Source organism: Mytilus edulis, chromosome 8 (genome assembly GCF_963676685.1).
Source record: "Mytilus edulis chromosome 8, xbMytEdul2.2, whole genome shotgun sequence".
NCBI lineage: Eukaryota > Metazoa > Mollusca > Bivalvia > Mytilida > Mytilidae > Mytilus > Mytilus edulis.
Genome location: NC_092351.1, coordinates 36,644,343 through 36,665,609, shown reverse-complemented (window position 1 = coordinate 36,665,609; position 21,267 = coordinate 36,644,343). Strand labels below are relative to the sequence as shown.

Sequence of the window (21,267 nt, the reverse complement as noted above, 5' to 3'; positions counted from 1 at the left end):
GAGATTTTTGTTATAAAATTTGAAACATAAATTACTCACTTGATTTTCTATGATGTGCTAGTGCTTATTTTTTACAAGAAGTTCTAAGTAACCTGTAAATTCCAAAACACCTCGTGCTGAGTCACTAAAGTCGAGCGCACCCTAAAAGGTGTACTTGATTTTGGCAATATTTATACTTGTCTTAACCAATAACTACATTTATAAACTTGTTTTAAGGAAATCAATGCTAGCACTGCATGCAATAATCCTATATCTATCAGTCATCAAATTGCCAAATATGAGAGTACAAGGATAAAGGCTGTGGATTTTCTATAAAAATCTTGATTTATTTGCCACAAAGTCCTCTTTTTCTATTAAATGCACTGGAACAGTGAAAAATAATGCTTTGCATCAAGTTTCCCCTTGGAATATCTACAAAATGGCCTATCTCTATTATTCATTATATCTGTAGTTTTGATACAATTGAAGTTTGAAAAGTTCGTACAAAAATGGCTACAGAAGGGTACATAAACCTTAAAGTCCAGGAATATTACTAAATTCTTGGACATGTTTTGACCATTTAATACCAGATAGATATATAGTTTTATGAGAAAATATGAGCCCTTTTGTACAAACAAATATATTATAACTTATATTGATCCCTCATAAAACATGTAAAAGGGATATTTATAACATTACGGGGTTGCCCCCAAACTGATTATGATTTGGATGGAGAATTGTCTCATTGTCAGTCACACATACATAGACCAGATTTAATTATTTCTTGGTGAACAGGGAAAAATACTTCAGAAATTAAAGAAATGTCAAAGTACAAGTGATAAATCAAGTTTAAATATTGTCAAAACCTATTATTTTATGTTTACAAAAAAAAAAATTATAATCTCTCGCCTTTACTTTTCAAGCTTCGCCTCAAAAATTTGCAAATTAAATATTTTTTTATTAAAATTTTCAAATCGCTCGCTCGCCCCAAATTTTGGAGTCCAAAAATCCGTAGAACAAGAAATTAAATTGGTGTGGCCTAATGTATATGCACCAATAAAGTTGAAAGACTAGCTAAGATTTGTAAAAATAATTTACCAGATGACAATAGTGATGAGTCAGTAGGTTTAATTTTAGATTATTCTACAGTTAAAATTTGTATCTTATTCATGGAGAATTAAACAAACGTTTGTCTTCTCTTTCTATATATCTGCAGTGTCAGATTGTCCTGATAGCGTTCCTTTGTGGCCCAGGAGACACTGGTTTCCGGAATTACTACAACTTTTGATAGATTTCACAGACAGTCTCCTTATACAATGGTTGAATAATATTCTGTCAACCAAAGTCTTAAGTTTTTCATCCGGACCCAGGGGTATTCAGTCTGTCTGCTTGTCTTTTAGCGATTAATATTTCCAACCAGAGATCTTTTCAAAAGAAGCTAGAAATTTACTTACAACTTTATGCAGGAAAGGACATCAGAGAGAGTATAGTGCAAAATCAAGAAGTACTGTTACTGGCCTGTTGTAGTATATTGTACAAGGGAAATTGATCCCCATAATGCCATACCTTCAAATCAGGTAGCAGATTTTAATACCATCTGTTTGAAAATGGATTGCAATACAAGACTATTGCCGGGTACAAGTTTATGCTTTCCAATGTTTTACATCAAGTTAATATTACTACAGAAGAAGTGGGTTTAAACGCAAACCAAGATTATTTTTACATGTTTTATGGGCTATTTTCTGCTTGACAAGGATCGAAATTATACTTTTGGCCAAATGTTGGTCAATGTAAGACTCCTCGAATGTTCGCAAATATTTTACATCGAAGACATGCTGTTTGTTTATCTCGATAGATACACCGAAAGGAAATAATAATTAAACCTATTGGAATGCTAGAAATGTAATGCATGGAAGATACTAATTACATATATGCATATTTGACACACACAGTAAGCTTGATTCATAAAAAAAACATGAAAAGGGATATAAAAAATGTTAATCACGATACCCTTTTTTTCTCTCGTTCACATTCATCGTCGTAAAAAATATCACATTATTTTATTGAAGAAAAAAATAAAAGATGAAATTAGTTGAAATTAAATAAGAGCATTAATTTTTCTACGATAGTTCAGAAATTTCAAATCAAAATAGGGGTTATCTTGAAAATTATGACAAAAAAAACAACACAACAAATTGTCGCATCAAATTCTGTGTAGATAAATGTTTTTATTCACATAATGTGTGATACTTATAAATATAGAATACTTTTCGAAAGAAAAACTCTATAAAAGCTTAGTTTTGACATTTTTATAGCAATTCAAAATAAAACAGTTCACCTTTAGTATGGTAATGGCTGTAATATAACTATACAGATTGATAGACTGATTTAGGAATTACATCAATACATTGGAGTTACAGACTTATAGGATTGTAAGTATGATTTATTTTATCACTTTGCACTTTCACATTTTGGCTGAACAGTTTGTTCAAATTTTTGACCAGTTGAACAATTTGATTTAATAAAACAAATTGCAATTGGGTCAAAATTTTGAATGAGTTGCAATTGGTGAATAGCAACACTAACAATCAAGTCACTGTAATAATAAAATAAAAATAAAAACAAATAAACAAATAAAAATATGTTTACAATTGATTAGGGATCCTTGGAGTGCATTTTGAGGACTTTTCCCTCTGTATTTATAAAAATAAGAAGATGTTGTGTGATTGGCAATGACACAACTTTACAACAGAGACCAAATAACAAAGACAATTTTTATCAATATTTTCGGCGCATGTTTATAAATGTTTTCCTCTCATCACTGTAAATATGTGGCTCAAGTAGAACATACAGATACATAGACAAAGTTTTACATAAAACAACATCACTTTTATTGATGTTCTCCATCCTAATGTTTGCTTATCATAGAAACTAGAAATGTAATCCTTATTTGCGACTTGATTTTACTTATTTTAAATACTTTCCGAGAATTGACTGATACATAAGATTAAAACCGAGAACTAGTTTTTTAATCATTATAACATATTTAAATTTTTAACAGAAAGAAAAATTCATCTCTCCTTTCAAACTGTCATTTTACAGTAAAAAGATGATAGCATTATACTACTTATTTCTAATTAGGGTGTAAATTATGTTAACCACACATAAGACTTTAGTCAATCTCTCATCGAAATAAACAGAGAAAACTGACATAATGAGGTCTTTTAACACAATAGCTCCAATGTGTTTCTTAGAACATACTCGACCTTTCTCGGGCAATGAAAAATCAGTTTTCCCGACTATGATTTTCATAGAAAATGGTCTTCCATGCACTATGAAATGGTATGCAAGAATGATATTTTACATTGTTAGTTAATTATGAAATTGAACTCTTAGTAACTGCACTAACGAAGTGTATAATTCCCTGAGGCATTTTCCATGGGAAAAAAGTCTACTGATTAAAGAGGAAAAAAGATAATAACTTGTACAAATCATTATTCTACCTAGGCCTATTTGCTGTTCAAAACAAAGTTTCCCTTTAAAGGGGCACTAGCTACGATATATATAAAAAAAATAAAGTATGATTTTTTTTAGATCAATCATTAATCAAATTGGAATAATGAAATAATAATTGGCTTTTAGGAATCAATTTCCTTTAATTTTGTTGAAATAAGCGATTAAACATAATTTTTGACTGATTCACTTGCAAGTGAAAACGTCATCATCATTCTAACCGGTATTCATGTGAACTTCAAGTTAACCCCTAGCTAGAGATTGACAACGCATGCATTGTACGTGTACTGGTTATTTAAAGAAAAAGAATGTAAACAATGAAAGTGAAACTACGGTAAATCATTTGATTACTAATTCGATGCACATAAAATCATTCTTATATGGTTAAAAACAATGAGAAACATCTATTTTTAATCTATAAAATAAAATCAAACAGACCTATAAAAATGCAATTGCACGTGTTGGTTTAATCTATTCGTATCTTTATTTTTGTTTACATCGCTTATATGGTCATCTGAGGTCAAATCGATAGTTAATTAGATGGCGTCTGGACTAAAATACACACGAAACGAACCTATATATTATCTACCCCATGCTCTGTAAACTGTTTATTTTAGACTTTTGATAGTTTGGATAAATGTTTTACATTGTTATAAACCAAATATGAGAATTTGAGTCAAATCGGTTACAATGAATTTGACAGCTAGTGCCCCTTTAACAAATAATTTATTACAAAATGAAAAAGCACAAACTTGTAACATTTCAGTACTTGTTATATAATGAATATGGTAGCAAATCTGTTCAGTTTAATGGGCATAACTAAAGTGTAAAGATGGAAACATCGTATAAAAGAAGTTTCATGATGAAATAAATAAATTGAAAAATGACAATACAATCTTCTAGTTATTTAATTCAGTTTTTGCACGTGAAGGATACAGAGAGGATATAAGGAATTTAAAGCAAGCAAAATTAAGTTCCAAAAGTTGGTCATGGAGGCATACTAAAAAAATTAAGGATTTATAAAAACAATTTGCTTATATCAGCAGAAAAATTATGTGAATTCTCAATCAGATGTGTGAACATTTTGAAAAAATTGGTGAGAGCAGCCAGAGTGGCTTACCATGCAACTCACTTACATTTTTTTCTTTTTGGGAGCTTCTCATATGCTGCAACGTGATAATGAAAGGAAATTTACGGCTAATGTAATTATAGAACCTAAACTTCTTTGACCAGGGCTTGAATTAAACCATAAAAGTCAGGTGTCCTTTTAAAGAGAGAACGCTGACATAAAGCCATGGACACATGAGAACATGTGACATTGGTCTGAATGATTAAGAGTAGTGAAATTCCATAAAAAAACCCAAGTATAATCAGAATTAAAAGGTCTTTCCTTTTTTTCTTTTATTGATAGCCTTCTTAGTTCAAAAATATATGGTTGCTTAGGACTTTTATGTTCATAACAAATGGCTGTTATGGACAAAAATCATTCCTTAGGATAAAAATATTACTTCCAGTATTTAAAATGTCATATGTACTACATGTATTCATAGTCTTTCAAGTTAAAAAAATAAGTGATTGCTAAGGACTTATATGTCGTTGCTAGGGACAAAAATGTATTAAAAATTTCATATTTATATTATTCATAGCCTTCTAAGTTTAAAAATATATGGTTGCTAAGGTGTTTTATGTCGTTACTATGAACCTTGACCTCTGACCTTGACCCAATTTTATTGATCTCATTATGCTGAACATTTTTGCATTTCGTAGTTTTTTTTCTATCTCTAACCTCTTTTAAGTTATAAGCGAAAAATCATCATTTCCGACCCGAAAAACAGGTCCTAATAGTTGGTCCAATAATTTTGAACCCAATATAACAAATGTAGATCTGGACAAGACACACATTTTCTCTGTTATATTATATCAGCCATCCTTTACGGTTATTGAGTAAATCCGATAACAAGCTAAGGTCAAAATCGAGGTCAATTTTCTTAGTCACATAAATTGATGATCATTGGGGAAGATCCTAGGTGGCTACAACTTACGGTTTCTGAGTTTTAGTGGCCAACTGACATCGATTAATTTTCGAAGTGGCATAACCCTACAAATGAGTCGTTGAATCTTTTCGATCCAAATGTAACAAAGAACCAGGGTCTATTCCTGAACAAATTCCACCCTTTGTTTTTTTTCTACCTATTATGGTTACGGAGTTAGAATGAAAACAAGGTATAGGTTTTGGTCAACCAATAGTAGATACCTAATATCATTTTAACATGTCGCGTTCTTTTTTTTGGGAAAGGTCGTTAAAGTTTGGCGGAAAGAATAATAATAATAATTAAAATAGTACAATAGATTTTGAAATTAAAATATTAAAATTCGGTTGAATACCTCAGTTCTTATGGCTTTATGATGTATAATTATGAATTTAAAGCAAAGTTCAAAATCTAGAACGTCAAATTTACTGGTAACCTTGACCTCAATTTCAAGGTCATAAACTAAGGACCCAAAATCAATAGACCAAAGGTCTTTGATGTGTATGGTTAATTAGTTATATCACTTTACGCATAATTCTAAATATAAGATGGACAAAAACTCCTAAATAATGTCTACGCACCTTCTCACCCAAAATTTACATGTAACGACATGTTGCAACTAACAATTTTGTAAAAATAATTTCTCGATATCTTATGATGTTTATGAAAATAAGTGAAAATAAGCCAACATTAAAATTTAGAATATGACCTTGACATTTGACCTTGTGACCTTTGTCAAGGTCATTACTCCACAATGTCATTGCAAAAGACCCTATGGGTCAAGGACCTTTTGTTTAAGAGTTTTGCCTAATAATGGCTTTATATAAACCATCAATTGGGATTATGTCCCTTACACAATGGTAAAACCAATACAGTCATAATGTAACAAAGTTGCCCCTTGCAGTACCAATCATTTTTCACTATGCAAATTTTCTGTATTTATAACCATTTAAAAGTTATAGGGAAATCAAAGACAAATAAAAATCTAAAATATATATGACCTTGACCTTGACCTTATTTTCATTTTTTGGACCGAGGATCTTAAATCAAAAGACCCTAGGTCTCTATCACTTATGGTTTACCTGTCAGAAATGCATATCCCTTATAACATATACAAAAAGATGATAACTCTCATATGGAGTCTCCGGATAGCTTCGGTTAAAAATAATTAATTCATCCTGAGGATATAACGCGCAATTTGGTAAAATAAATTTGTCAGTTTCTTAAACTGTTGTGACAGATAAGTAATAACTAGAAAAACAGTGTTTGGGGAGATAACTCTTACATGGAAAAGTTTTTGGTTACGCGGTGTCAGTTTTTAAAGCATATTAATTGTTCGATATCATATACCATATATCTAAGCGACATCTTGCAAAAAAAAAACCCCCCAAAAAAAAACCAAAAAAAAAAAAAAACCAGCGAAGGACAGAAAAGTAGGCGGAAGAAAAAAAACCCAATAATAATCAGAAGAAAGCCAATATGTCTTTCCAAGGAAAAGTGGAAAGACCTAATAATGATAATCAAAAGAAATACAGTAAGGTCTTTCCTTATAGAAAAAGGAAAGACCTTAATTAGTATAATGATAATTAATGCCCAACTATCAGGGAACAATTGAATATTTCCCTCTATTGTAAATATTTTAAATAAAAAAAAAAAAAATAGTAGTCCGTATTAAAGTGGCAACAAGTTGCTAATCCAAATTTGCCCAAGGTTTCATGTTAGCTGAAGTTATTTCATTAAATACAGAAGAAACAAATATAACTCAAAGATAGCGTGTTGTACAAGTTATTATTTTTTACTTAACAAAAATTGTACAGGTAATTACTCGTACAATTATATGTGTACAAGTAATAACTTATATGATGGCATCGTACAGGTAATTACTATTACAAAGTTTTTGTACAGGTAATAACTTGTACAAAATAGTAACATGTACACGCCATATATACCTGACATTTGAGGGATTTTTTTTTCTTTCAACATGTTCAAGAAAACAATGCCAGACAGCTGATATATAAAGCAAAGGATTTTTTTTCTTCAGAAAACCACAATATATGTAAATTTATTTATACAGAGAGTTTTATATTTAAAAAAAAATAAATTTCAAAAAGGGAATGTATATAATATTGTGGTGTAGCTTTTTAAAATAAAAAAAATCTGAAGATAAATAAGTATTAGATTTTACCTGAAGCAGAAGAAAGTCAATTTATCCATTTGGTCCTGACAAACTACATGTAATGATCATGTATGTCATAGTTATTTCATTTCATCTATTGAAGTGATGATTACCTATATTTTACATTTAGATCATTATAAAAAGTGAACTCTTATTTAGGTTTAAATATAACAATGGGAAAGAATAATTTTGTAAGGTCACTCGAAAGTGTGAATATGTTCTAAATTAGTCAGACAATACTTGGTTATGTTTTATGAAAATTGATTAAATCTTCATAAAACATGACCGGCCTCGCCTTGGGCTTAAATCGTCATAAAATATGGCCGGCTTCGCATTGGGCTTAAATCTTCATAAAACATTACCAAGTATAGTCGAACCTATAAGTTAGTACCATATGTTTATAAACAATAAACGTCCATCCATGCATTTGTATATCCATTTTAATAAATTTTCAATCTTAATTTTGTTTTGGCTTATGATAAATGTAGATGTTTTATAGCTGATTTCAAACAGCGTGTTACTGATAGGTTTATATCTGAAGCAATGTCATTTTTTGAGGAGTCTTCTAAATGTCTGTTTTACAAATACATATATGACAGTCATGGTTTGCAGTTTTATCTTAGTAGACCTGTTAATTTTAGATATAAATCATTAATAAGCAAATATCGTATACATGCACATAATTTGAACATTTAAACTGGAATGTTTTAAAATATAAACAGAAACGATATAATATGTAATGTGTGCAACTGTGATTCTGTTGAAGATGAATATCATTTTATTTTGGAATGTATTGAATACAAAGATATTCGTATGAAGTATATCAAACCTTATTATTGGAGAAATCCGTCAGTATTTAAACTTATACAATTGTTATCTGTTCGTAATATAAAAGAACTTAATAATTTTGGAAAGTATTTATGTATTGCCGAAAAAAATCGTAATCAGTGAATGTGTATATCATACTTTAACTAATATTGTTAAATAATGCTAATTAATATCATGCTCCTACATTTGTTTTTAATTGTATTAATTGCATATTAATGAATTACCTTATTGTAATATTTGTTGTTTATTATATTTAATGTAATATTTAATTATTGTAATTGATACCTATAAGCAGTATTGCTTTTGGAATAAAGAATATATAAATCAAAATGGTTTCGAAAATAACGTATAAGGGTGTCGTGTAGCGTTAATGTTACTCCGCTTCGCTGACATATCAAGCCTTCTGAAAAAGCATAATTTCCCCTGTAATTTCCCCTTTGAATAACCAACTGGCCCGATGATAATAAATATGCATGCAATTTGTTTGGATTCTAAAAATATTATAGTCTTTGGGATTAAATCGTCCTTAAACTATAGCTAATCGGTTTAAAGTCATATGAAACGAATAACCAGTGAAAAACAAAGTTATTCCAATCCTTGAACCAATGCATACACACATCATAAACTTAAACTTCTGTGCACGATTTTATCATTTTTTTCTCATAAATTTCGTATAATCGTCATTTTGTTTTCAATCGGTCAGTGTTGTTGTGAAAATATGGCAGGTAATCAAAGTTTGTGTTTTAAAGCCAAAGTTTAACGATTGTTACCAATCAACAACAAACATGAATATTGAGCACGGGTTTAACATATACAATCACATAATAGTTTATTTTTAAGGACATCCAAGCGTTTTGCGATTACCGGATTTTTACGAGATGGGTCACACTGAGGTCACTTTGCATACGGAAAATATGTCGGTGAATTGCTTCCTTAAAGAAGCAATTAAAATAAAGTAAACTTCTTCTAAATATGAACGAATTAATGAATTTTCTTCAGAAAAAAGTATATGTACATAAATTTTATAATGAAAACATCCATTGAGTTATAAAAACACGTAGGCATTGTTTTTTTAAATTGATATTTCTTATGACTTTAAAGTTTAAAGTTTATTTTTATCTATGTCAAATTGTCAAAACCTGAAATTATTTGTGCATTTTGTTTCAAGAAAATTGGTTGCTCCATTGATACCAAACTGTTTAAAAGAAGATAAAACATTGTAATATAAATTTACACTAATTAAGTTAGCACGCAATATTTAAACATGTAAAATGTTTGAATACTTTTCAAAATTTGTCATAACAGGTAAAATCTATAATTAGAAACTAGAAATTTAATTTTCCAGTTAACAATATTATTACTTCCCCTCAAATATGACAAGATTTGATTTTCTTCCGGGTGACGAATTATGTACAATTTTAGTGTAGACTCAATCGGCATTTTCAGTTTGAAGAAACATCAAAATATTGACTTTCATGTGGAATTTTGAGCTCTGTGGTAATCGTAAGTGACGAGGTCTTGTGACTGTCTCAAACAAATATACATATATGAAACGCAACTTTCTTTTTTACTGAGAAGAACAATGTCGGACAATTTAAAATCATGTAATATATGCGGGACAAACAACAGTTCCTTACATATTTGTGATAAATGTCGTCTCTCGTGCTGTCAGCAATGCCTTGGTCAGCACAAAAGCAACAACGTATGTGGTTTGATAAAAGAACATCTGTCACCAACCAACGTTATTTGCATGAGACACGAATCTTGCTATACCAAATTTTGCTTGAAGTGTTGTCTTCTTGTGTGTCCGGAATGCGCGATCCTTCACAGCGATCATAAAATGGATCTGTTTTCAATTATTGACGCTGTTAAAAAAATAAGGCGAGACATACCAAAGTGTGTTGATAGTTTGTCTGAAAAAATAACTAATGCACACAAATTTGTGACAGCTTTTCCTTCTAAAATGAATGAATTTCTGTCTTTGCAAAGGCAAATTGATGTCGAAGAGAATGTTTGGCGTACAAAGATAATAGAGATAGCAAAAGGTTTATGCAGGCAGATTGAACAGCAGATGACAAAACTTGATTCGGACTGTATCATACAACAACAATATGAGCGGAATGCACAGAAGACTATTGTCATACTAAATGCGGTAGAAAAAGTGAAATATTCAAATACGTTTGCACTGTTGTGGGTTCGTGTAAAGGAAAAACTTGACCAGTTCGAGAGCAATTCAGCAAAAAAAAATATACTTCAAAGAGTATCATTCCAATCGGGAGTTGAAGACCATTCGAAGCTGTGTAATTTGTTTGGATCGTTACAATAGTAAGTACTATCTTTTTGATTCGAGCTTCACTGGATATTCTTTTTTTAGACGAAACTCGCTTCTGGCGCAAATACAAAATTTCAATCCTGGTATCTATGATGAGTTTATTTAGATGTTGTGAATTTAAACTATTCAAAATTTCTATGTATGTCAAATGTCATAGTGAAAAGGTGAGATGTTGCTTAAAAGAAATTAAAAGTTTAAATCGTCTCTTTTGTCGTAAAATTTTGTTGACCACCGAATTCGAACTTCATACGAACATTTTAGTTGAAAGTCAAGATATCATGATGAATTAACTGCATTTGGGGTATCCTTCGGCTCAAGTCATCTATAGACCTTGTTGATAAATATTCCGTATAAATAACTTTGCAAATTATACATTACGGTCTTCAAGAATAGATTCTAAGTACTGACGTAATTTATCATATTAATTTGATGTTATAGTGTTCTTTTTACTGGATTTGTATGTTCAAAACCTTTACTGTATAATCCGTTTTGAAAATTTGCTTTTGGCATCTTGTCATTCATTTTTGCATACAACCTTTGCCTATGGAGTGTCTATGTATACCATTGCTTTTATTTGTTGAAATAGTTGTTTGTTCCAAAGTGATTATAAGCTAAAACACAATATTGACTGTTGTATCCAAATTTCTGACATCTTAATGCGGTATGTCTTTTGTTTTAGTCACCCATTGTCGTTAATATTCTGTCGTATAACCAGTGAGGGGCTAAATTAGCTACAACAACAGTTTTAATACACCATTTGCTACATAAGAAAAAACCTGTCAAAGTCCGGAATATACCAGTTGTTTTTTCATTTGTTTAAGCTTTTGATTTTGCCTTTTAATTAGGGACTTTTGTAAAAAAAAAAAACTCCTTTCTTTCGTTGTTTTTATTGTCGAGCCTGCAACTTTTGTTGCAGAAAGCTCGACATAGGGATAGTGATCCGGCGGCGGCGGCGGCGGCTACGGCGGCGGCGGCGGTGTTAGCTCACTTCTTAAAAGCTATATATTTTAGAAGGTGGAAGACCTGGATGCTTCATATTTTGTATATAGATGCCTCATGTTACGAAGTTTCCGTCAGTCACATGTCCATTGTCCTTGACCTTATTTTCATGGTTCAGTGACCACTTGAAAAAAAAGTTCAGATTTTTTGTAATGTTAAATTCTCTCTTACTGTAAGTAATAGGATAACTACATTTAGTATGTGCGTACCTTGCAAGGTCCTCATGCCCATCAGACAGTTTTCACTTGACCTCGACCTCATTTTATGGATCAGTGAACAAGGTTAAGTTTTGGTGGTCAAGTCCATATCTCAGATACTATAAGCAATAGGTCTAGTATATTCGGTGTATGGAAGGACTGTAAGGTGTACATGTCCAACTGGCAGGTGTCATCTGACCTTGACCTCATTTTCATGGTTCAGTGGTTATAGTTAAGTTTTTGTGTTTTGGTCTGTTTTTCTCATACTTTATGCAATAGGTTTACTATAATCGTTGTATGGAATGATTGTAAGGTGTACATGTCAAGCGGGCAGATGTCATCTGACCTTGACCTCATTTTCATGGTTCAGTGGTTATAGTTAAGTTTTTGTGTTTTGGTCTGTTTTTCTCATACTTTATGCAATAGGTTTACTATATTTGTTGTATGGAATGATTGTAAGGTGTACATATCTAGCGGGCAGATGTCATCTGACCTTGACCTCATTTTCATGGTTCAGTGGTTAAGTTTTTGAGTTTTGGTCTTTTTATCTAATACTATATGTCATAGGTCAACTATATTTGGTGTATGGAAATATTTTATGATCTATATGTCAGTCGTGCAGGTTTTATTTGACCTTGACCTGGTTTTCACGGTTAATTGCTCAGTGTTAAGTTTGTTTTTTGGTCTATTTTCTTAAACTGTAAGCAATAGGTCAACTATATTTGGTGTATGGAAGCATTGTTAATTGTACATGTCTGCCTGGCATATGGTTCAACTGACCTTGACCTCATTTTCATGGTTCATGTTAAGTTTATGTGACAGTCGTAATAAAGCTTTATATTTAGGAGTATCAACATAATATCAATGATTAGTAAAGAAGGCGAGACATTTCAGTGTGTGCACTCTTGTAATTTACTATTTTCGATACATAAGTTCCAAATAGCAACAAAACTTTAAGTGAGTGGAACACATCTATTGTGTAGAATATGAAGTAAACTTTTAAGGGATGATTATGATACACTTTAACGCTTCTATTTAAAAGCAACCAGAACACATATTCACTTTTAAAAACACTCTATGACATATTGCAGGGTAAACTTCACTATTGTTTTAATAAGGCATAAATAAAACTATGAAAAAAATTTATTCAAACAAGTCTCTTAATCTAACAATATCAAAATACTTTTCTTTTATTGACAATATGACATATTTGTTTCATCAAGAGGACTTTTTTTCATAAGGTAATCGGCAATAATATGACAACTAACTGTCCTCCTCTTTTAACCAACTTTTTACTTTATTCACACGAGGCAGACTTGATACCATATTTTCTTATGAGAGATGAACACAAGTCTGCCTGATAATCTGGATTTACTCTGAATGTCGCATGAAAATCAACTTTCAGCACTGATCTTTCCATTTCTATGTATCAATATTCAATTATTATTGTAATATAAGTTGATAAAATGTATCAGATGTCTATTATTATTTTCTTGCGAGAGTTTGCGATTTTTGAGACTTTACAAAATATGCACTTTCAATGAGCATCACAATGGGTGCAACACGTGAATCCAAATATATCTACCTTTCCGGAACAACTGAGATCATACCCGCATATTAATTGTGTTCGTGGTGACCAGTCTTTCCTTTTACATATAATATTTTGTACTTCTTTCCTTTCCTTCGATTTTAATAATAAGCCGTATTTTTGGGGTGTCTCCTGACAGAATTTTAATTGTAACATCGATATATACCCGTCGTTTTTTTAGATTATGTATTTTGAACATCAGCTGTGAAATAACCTGTTCATTAACTGTGCTGTTCATTAAAAAAAAGAGAGGGCCGTATGAACAGCTTACATTTGTTTCCTTTTCAGTGTGAATATAGGAGAAGACTTAGACGACGGAACATTAGAATTATTTAAGAAAATGAAAATTGACGATCAAGATGAGGATCACAGGTATATAATTAACTGTTTGCTGTATCAAACACTTCCAGTACAATTTACGAGAACACTCTTACATTATTATAAACTTGTTTCGCATTTCGGTTTAAAATCAAAAATGATATCGTAAACATTATTATATACGATTTAATGGCTTCTTGCAGAGAAATATGCAAAAGACTATACATTAATTAAAGTTGGTATGCCATGAATTTATTTCAATATCAACCTCTTAAACCAATTTTAGACAAAGCAAAGCACCTGTCGCCTGGTGTACTGGTCGTTTGATAACATAATGTGAAAATGTTGTGTTGGTTTTATTTTAATTTAAGTAATCTAATTTGTGATTAATAACGTCCTTGCTAAAACGAGACAAACATTAAAAATTAAAAAAATTCCGGTTGACAGGAGAGGTAATATTTTGGCACTAGATTTCCCATCGTCATGAAACAAAAATGTTATACAATCGTTTATTTCATGTTGCTTTTACACTGGACATATATACATTTTTCGCAATTAAAGCAGGGATTCGGATTTATCAATGCAAAAATAGGTGAAAAGCAAAATGCGATTAAAAAACCCCACAATATTTCATTAAACAAGCTAGCTTTATCGAGCGTGCATATATCAAGCTGATATTGGATGCACATAAAAACATTTGCAGCTTTCTCTCCTATTTGTGTGGCTTATAAATAAATTAAATATGTTTCAAGATTAATTATTTTGTTACGAAATCTGTTGTTTACCACAACCACTGAACAGCAGGTTCCTGACTAAGGACAGGTGCAAACAAATACAACGGGCATTAACATTTTAATAGGCATACTATTTACTATCAATTGAAATGGTTTAAACCGATCAAAATGAAGTATTAACAAAACAAGTAAGTATAGACTGAACGAATAAATTTGGTCTATGACACAGCACATATTATGTAAAACAATGAAAAAAAGACAACTTCAACTTGAACAAAATAACGTTAAATAAAATAACGTACATAGGTTACAATAAATATGATTAAAAATATATATTTAAAAAAAATGTTGTTCATAGAACGAAAACAGAAGTGATAAAGATACTAAACTCATTTTAGTACATATACAAAAACGTGAGACGAGATATAACACAAAAACAAGCAAACATTGAATAATGAAAAGGAATTTCAAATACCAACAGGTCAAATCAACACGACAGTACGATTTGAGAGTACTTGGAGTTACTGAAAGCTAGTTAAAAGTAAAAAACAATCAATAATTAAAAAGAAGGCACCAGAGACTATAATCAGTTAAAACTTTAGTTAGAAGCAAACGATATGATAGTTCTGTCCATGTCGTCTTTATTTGTTTGCGATGGTCTAGAGATTACTTTTATCTTCACCCTATCCATACTCTATTTAATTATTATTTACACTGTTACAGTAGTCAATGGGATATTTTCTACAGTTAACAAGACTTATCAAGGTTGCATTTGACATGTAGATTCCTTAAACTTCTGATCAATATGGATCTAACATTTAACTATGTTTTTAAATCAAAGTTAATTATGATTTGCTACTGTTTAGTTAGCGAATGTATCAAGCTTTGTTATAAGACCCATATATTATTGGTAATACGGTACTTGTCACATAATTAGACAAATAGGAATTCGATTGTATAGAGAAAATAGTTATACTAACAATTTAACTCAACCTTATTTCTAGGGAATATGAAAAAAATACAGAAGAGAAACGGACATTGGAAGCTGATGTCCAGAGACTCGAATGTCAGTTACATGAAACCACAAGGTTAGTTTTTATCATGTTTTACTGTCTAGCATAAACACCGGATATAGGTAAATTCGAAGCTAAGAAACAATAATTACAAAAAGTATCTCATCTTTTTTCTGTACAGTAAAAACAAATACGCCGTACAATTTATTTTCTATGGAAAACAATACTATCATTTGATTTCTAAAAACTTTAAGTGAGTGGAACACATCTATTGTGTAGAATATGAAGTAAACTTTTAAGGGATGATTATGATACACTTTAACGCTTCTATTTAAAAGCAACCAGAACACATATTCACTTTTAAAAACACTCTATGACATATTGCAGGGTAAACTTCACTATTGTTTTAATAAGGCATAAATAAAACTATGAAAAAAATTTATTCAAACAAGTCTCTTAATCTAACAATATCAAAATACTTTTCTTTTATTGTCAAAAGAGTGGATAAAAAATATTATATTTCTAAAGATTTCTTTGAAAACGTCGAATTAACATTTGAATGAGAACTGTGTGTTTTAACAAGTCTTAACTTGTTACCTACTTCTGTGAACAGGTCTCACGTTGTCTGATTCTGACGATTTGATCAGAAGAAAGCAAAAATAAGGATTATAATCAGCCCTATATACTAGCTATATTTTAAGGATTATGGATCACGAAATATTTTGTCAGCAAAAGGTAGAATGTCATGAAAATAAGAAAAAATGACATTAACGACTGCACTTTTTTTAAACAGCTTTGAGCATACATACATTCAGTGGTGATGCTACTCAGTAATATTACTAATTTAATATTAAAAATATAATGTAGAATTCTATACAGTGATGACTTTCTCGACTATTTGTCAATTCTTTTAGTTGTGCGATCGATGTGTTCTGGATCTTGTAGAGTTATTACTTTAAATCGTTTTTCTTTTCTTTTTTTGTATTTCTTTGTAGGGTTTTTTGTAATTTGCATCTTGAGCCCTTTTAACTTCAAATTTGTCACAGAGTCATTTCTAACGTAATGATTGTGACAAATAAACTTTACCTCATATTCAGTAAGGTTAACATTCGAAACAATTTTCAAAACAATCGGAGGTTATCTAGACCTAAGGCGTTGAGTCTAAAAACAAGTTTCTTAATTATTCTGAATTTATAGTTTGTAAATGAACTTCGTTTTTTTTAAATTGCTCTCATCACGAACTATATAACCAAACAATATATGAAAACCAATATAACGAATATGGGCATTAATTGTTCGTTTTCATTTTTTTTATTAGGCAATCTGAAACAATCGTAGAAGAAAAGGAAACTGAGATTCAGAGACTAAAAAATCAAATACAGTACGTACAATGTATAAAATAAACGTTCTAAAAATCCCGTTTAATCGCTTTTAATATCTATAGGTTGTACTTTAACGTACAGCTGTTTCTCAAACCACGCCTCTTTTGGGGAGATATATACCATTCATAAAAAATAATTGTGTTTATGTGCTGGTTCCAAGCTATGGTTTCTATGCTTCATAACTTTGGAATGTTACAATTTAATATACATATGCATATTGGTGATATTGAAATCTGTGGTAGTCCTAAAGTTAAGGTAAGTTAAGAAATGTTGTGTTAGTATGAACTTAAAGAAGTTCAGGCATATGAGCGTTGAAAATATGCCGCACAGCCTTATATTTTGACATTTGAAAAACATAGAATGTGCATATACAATTTCAGTTCTAGGATATATTTTTTTTTATCAAAATTTCATAGTTAAAAGTGGTAGAGTTTAAGCCGTAAAAGGAGTTCCTTTTTGGAAAATTGCTCACATTAACACTATTTCTTGTTTTTATGCGTGCTTGGCATACCAAGTTATAAGACTGCTATTAGTACAGCGGCTTCGTGAAAATTGTGCACATCCTGCCACAAGCATGAAACTTGGCACAAAGCTTCATCTAGTTTTACTCTTTAATTTCAGAAAGGGAGGCATTTGAAAAAATGCACCACTTCTGGTGAAATTCAATATGGCGGACATTATACTTAAATCAGCCTAATATCGAAGGCTTATATGTGAAAAGGTGTTATAAACATGCTACTATCATCATATTCGGCACAAACCTTTGTTATGTGCTACTTTTTGATAAATTATATTGATTATATGACTTTGAAAATCCTGCTTCCGGTTAAATCCAAAATGGCGAACATTATACTTAAACAAGCATATTTTTAGGGAGGGTAATTGAAATGTGTTTTAATGTATTGCTACTATCAGTATATTGTGCAGGAACTTTTCTTTGATATTTCCCGTGGATACAATATAGGACATATGTCTTTAAAATCCCTTCTTCCGGTTATATCCAATATAGCGGACATGGCAATATCAAATTTTAATTTTGATATTCAACTTTTTCCAAAAGCTTTTTTGTGCCGGTTACTAAACTTTTAGCTTGAAGTTATCTTCAAACTACTTATTCACTATTTTGTATAACATGTTTTAATACAAAGTAAACACTTCCGGTAAAAAAGTAAGGCGTAAATTTCAGAGATGAATCCTCAATCTATATCCTGGATGTAGAGTTTTTGATATATTGATTAAACAAAATATGGATACTAAAGTACTAAAACATCTTTAGAATTACTAATTTATTGCCCCACATACATGTTTATTCACAATAACCACCACAAGCACATAAAACAGTGCACGGGAGACCTACTTTTCCACATTTACAAAGGACGTGGCATCCTTTCTTACATCCATAATGTACAAGCTCCTGACAATATGAAGAGGCCTCACAATGAGTTGTCCAAAAGTGTTCCCATGAATCATATTTGTCCTTTCGACATTCATAAGCGTCTGGAATAGGTAGCAAAGGAACCAATTCTAAGCTTGTTATTTTTATATCCGTCATGGTTAATTGCACGTTTAACATGCTGGAAAAGACTAGAACGAGTCTTGGAAATAGCCTCAATTAGTCTTTCCTCTTCCAAATATAGACGTTTATTTGCTTCGTTAGTCCCATCTGATAAGTTTGTTCGATCTTACAGTAAAACTATTTATCGTTCTATCAATGACATTATAAAATCCATATCTGGTGATGTTCGCTGATCAATCATTAAAGATGCTTAAGTAACATCTTCAGACGCCATCTATGTCACCAACACAGTCTTTTTTCCCTTTTCCAGCAAGCGTGTAATAGCTCAATGCCTAGTTCATTTAACAGGTTATGCATAAATGTATATCTAAAGCTTTTCCAACTCCCAAAAAGTAAGCCAAAGTGCATCCTATTTAACGGAATAGCGCAACAGCAATGACAGCAACATCAGTATCGACTGTTCAAATCATAACTCATTTGCATCTGACTCATGCATCATGATTCTAGTGTCAGTCTCTTCATGTGAACATGGTGCTGAACTTGAAACATCATCATGTGGTGAATAACACAGAACATCCTGAGCATTTGTTGCTACAACTTCCTTTTCTTCGTATTTTTATTGAGCACGCTGCTGTGAATGAAAACTCAAAAGTTCTTTCTTGTTGTCGTCATTTCTCAGAAAACTTTGCCAATTATGATGATTTTTTTTTTGAAACTGTACTCGTCTGTGTATTCCTTTTCTCTTAGCTCTTGCTTCATGTAGCAACCTTCAGACTATTGTCTGTGCACGCATCCGAAACTACATCCACCGTTGTTACAGTTTCCGAACGAGTATGCTGATTTGGTATTATGTCCTTACCTAAAGAAACACATTGAAACTGTAAAAAGAGTGGATAAAAACTTTGATATAACATTAACAACACGACATATCTGTTTGGAAAATTGAAGAGTACATTCCATGTGTGAAAGATTGTTTATTTAAACTAATTTTCTATCATAAATATTCCATTAACGTTTAAAAGAAGGAAACATATCTATACTATTAAACGAGAAGACCTCATTTTGTGTGTCGCTTCTCTTCCTTCCACAATAAATCAATCATCATGCCTCTAGCTGTGTCCTATAGGTAACATGCATAGTCGCATTTGTCATCCATTCTTATGATTATTCAGATTGAGTTATTTTGAGAGAAAAACGACAAAAAAGGAGTCCGGATATGATTCCGTCATCAGACTGAATTTTAGTCATAGATAAGACTTCCGGCTTGAAACATGCACAAATAGAACCAATCGTATGATAGATAACAAAAAAAATAAATAAATAAGCCAATCAGAGCGTTCGCAATAGCATGGTGTTTAGATCGCAAGAACCGCAACTGTTATACCTCCTTGTAGAGGACAATTATTTTTCGCATTTATCTACATGTAAACTACGATTATACAACTTCAATATATAGAGACTCTCTGTATTCTGTCTACTGTTTTCTTTGAAATGTTAACGTTTACTATCTTAGGGGTCATACCAGTTGCATATATATTAAAATAAGTAAAACATGTGACACAAGTACAACCAATCGTATGATAGATAACAAAAATAAAAAATAAATAAGCCATTCAGAGCGTTCTCCATATCATGGTGTTTAGATCGCAAGAATCACAACTATTATACCTCCTTAGAGAGGACAATTATTTTTAGCGTTTCATATCATGGTGTTTAGATTGCAAGAACCACAATTATTTTCGGCGTTTATCTACATGTAAAGTACGATTATACTACTTTAATATATAGAGACTCTCTGTATTCTGTCAGGGACTTTCTATGTTAGTATAGAAAGTCCCTGATTCTGTCTACTGTTTTCTTTGAAATGTTTACTGTTTAAGGGGTCATACCACTTGCATATATATTAATAAGTAAAACATGATCATGAAACGGGACCGACGGACGGACGGACGACCGAACGAACGAACGAACGCACGGATACACAGACTAGAAAACATAATGCCCATAAAAGGGGCATAAAAATTTATGGTTGAAAGGGAAAATAGTGATTTGGCAAAAATTAAAGTAAGGTAGAGATTAGAGGGAGACAGGACCTTTTTCGGGACGTTCTCGGGATTTCGGGATCAGGACCCCCTCAAATTAGCCTACGTCAGTCTTAGTCATTTATACATGATTCATATTCTACCATTGGTATTTAATAAGGCTCTCAAAAGAAAAGGTACTGATGGATTGTCCTAGAAGCATATTTTATTAGACTAATGATGGTCTATAAATAAGCAGTTACATTTATTTCATATTTGAAACGCTGCAAATTTTGAATTTGATTTGACTTTAACCAAAAGAAGCATCGTGGCAAAGGAGAAGAATAATTGTGGTCTGAGGCCAGAAGCACGAAAATAATTGAATTTAACAGAAAGCAAACAAATATCGGACTTTGGAAAAACATGAAAAAGGGAGAGGGCTTTTGATACCTTTTATGAAATTCTCCATATATAATATCTTTTACAAAAAATCATCCTACAACAGTTCACAAGCTGTATATGCCCGCGATTTCGCGGATGTGTTTTAGTAAATAATTATATAATTAGCACTAAACTTTTTATAATGGTGCCATCTTACTTTCAATTGAAAGAGTTGTTGAAGCTGTTAAAAAAAAACGACA

General features: G+C 31.3%; 2 protein-coding genes across 3 annotated transcripts in view; one reads left to right on the top strand and one right to left on the bottom strand.

The window, feature by feature from the left end:
- LOC139486786 (ragulator complex protein LAMTOR1-like) overlaps positions 1–21,267 on the bottom strand; it is a 513,831-nt gene that overhangs the window by 57,494 nt on the left and 435,070 nt on the right. The window lies entirely within an intron of this gene.
- LOC139485479 (golgin subfamily A member 6-like protein 22) overlaps positions 9,907–21,267 on the top strand; it is a 40,869-nt gene continuing 29,508 nt past the window's right edge. Inside the window, exons 1-4 of the mRNA XM_071269990.1 lie at positions 9,907–10,851; positions 13,931–14,014; positions 15,699–15,782; positions 17,026–17,088. Of these exons, the coding sequence (XP_071126091.1) occupies positions 10,109–10,851; positions 13,931–14,014; positions 15,699–15,782; positions 17,026–17,088 (974 nt within the window). The 5' untranslated portion in view covers positions 9,907–10,108. The remainder of the gene's footprint in view (positions 10,852–13,930; positions 14,015–15,698; positions 15,783–17,025; positions 17,089–21,267) is intronic.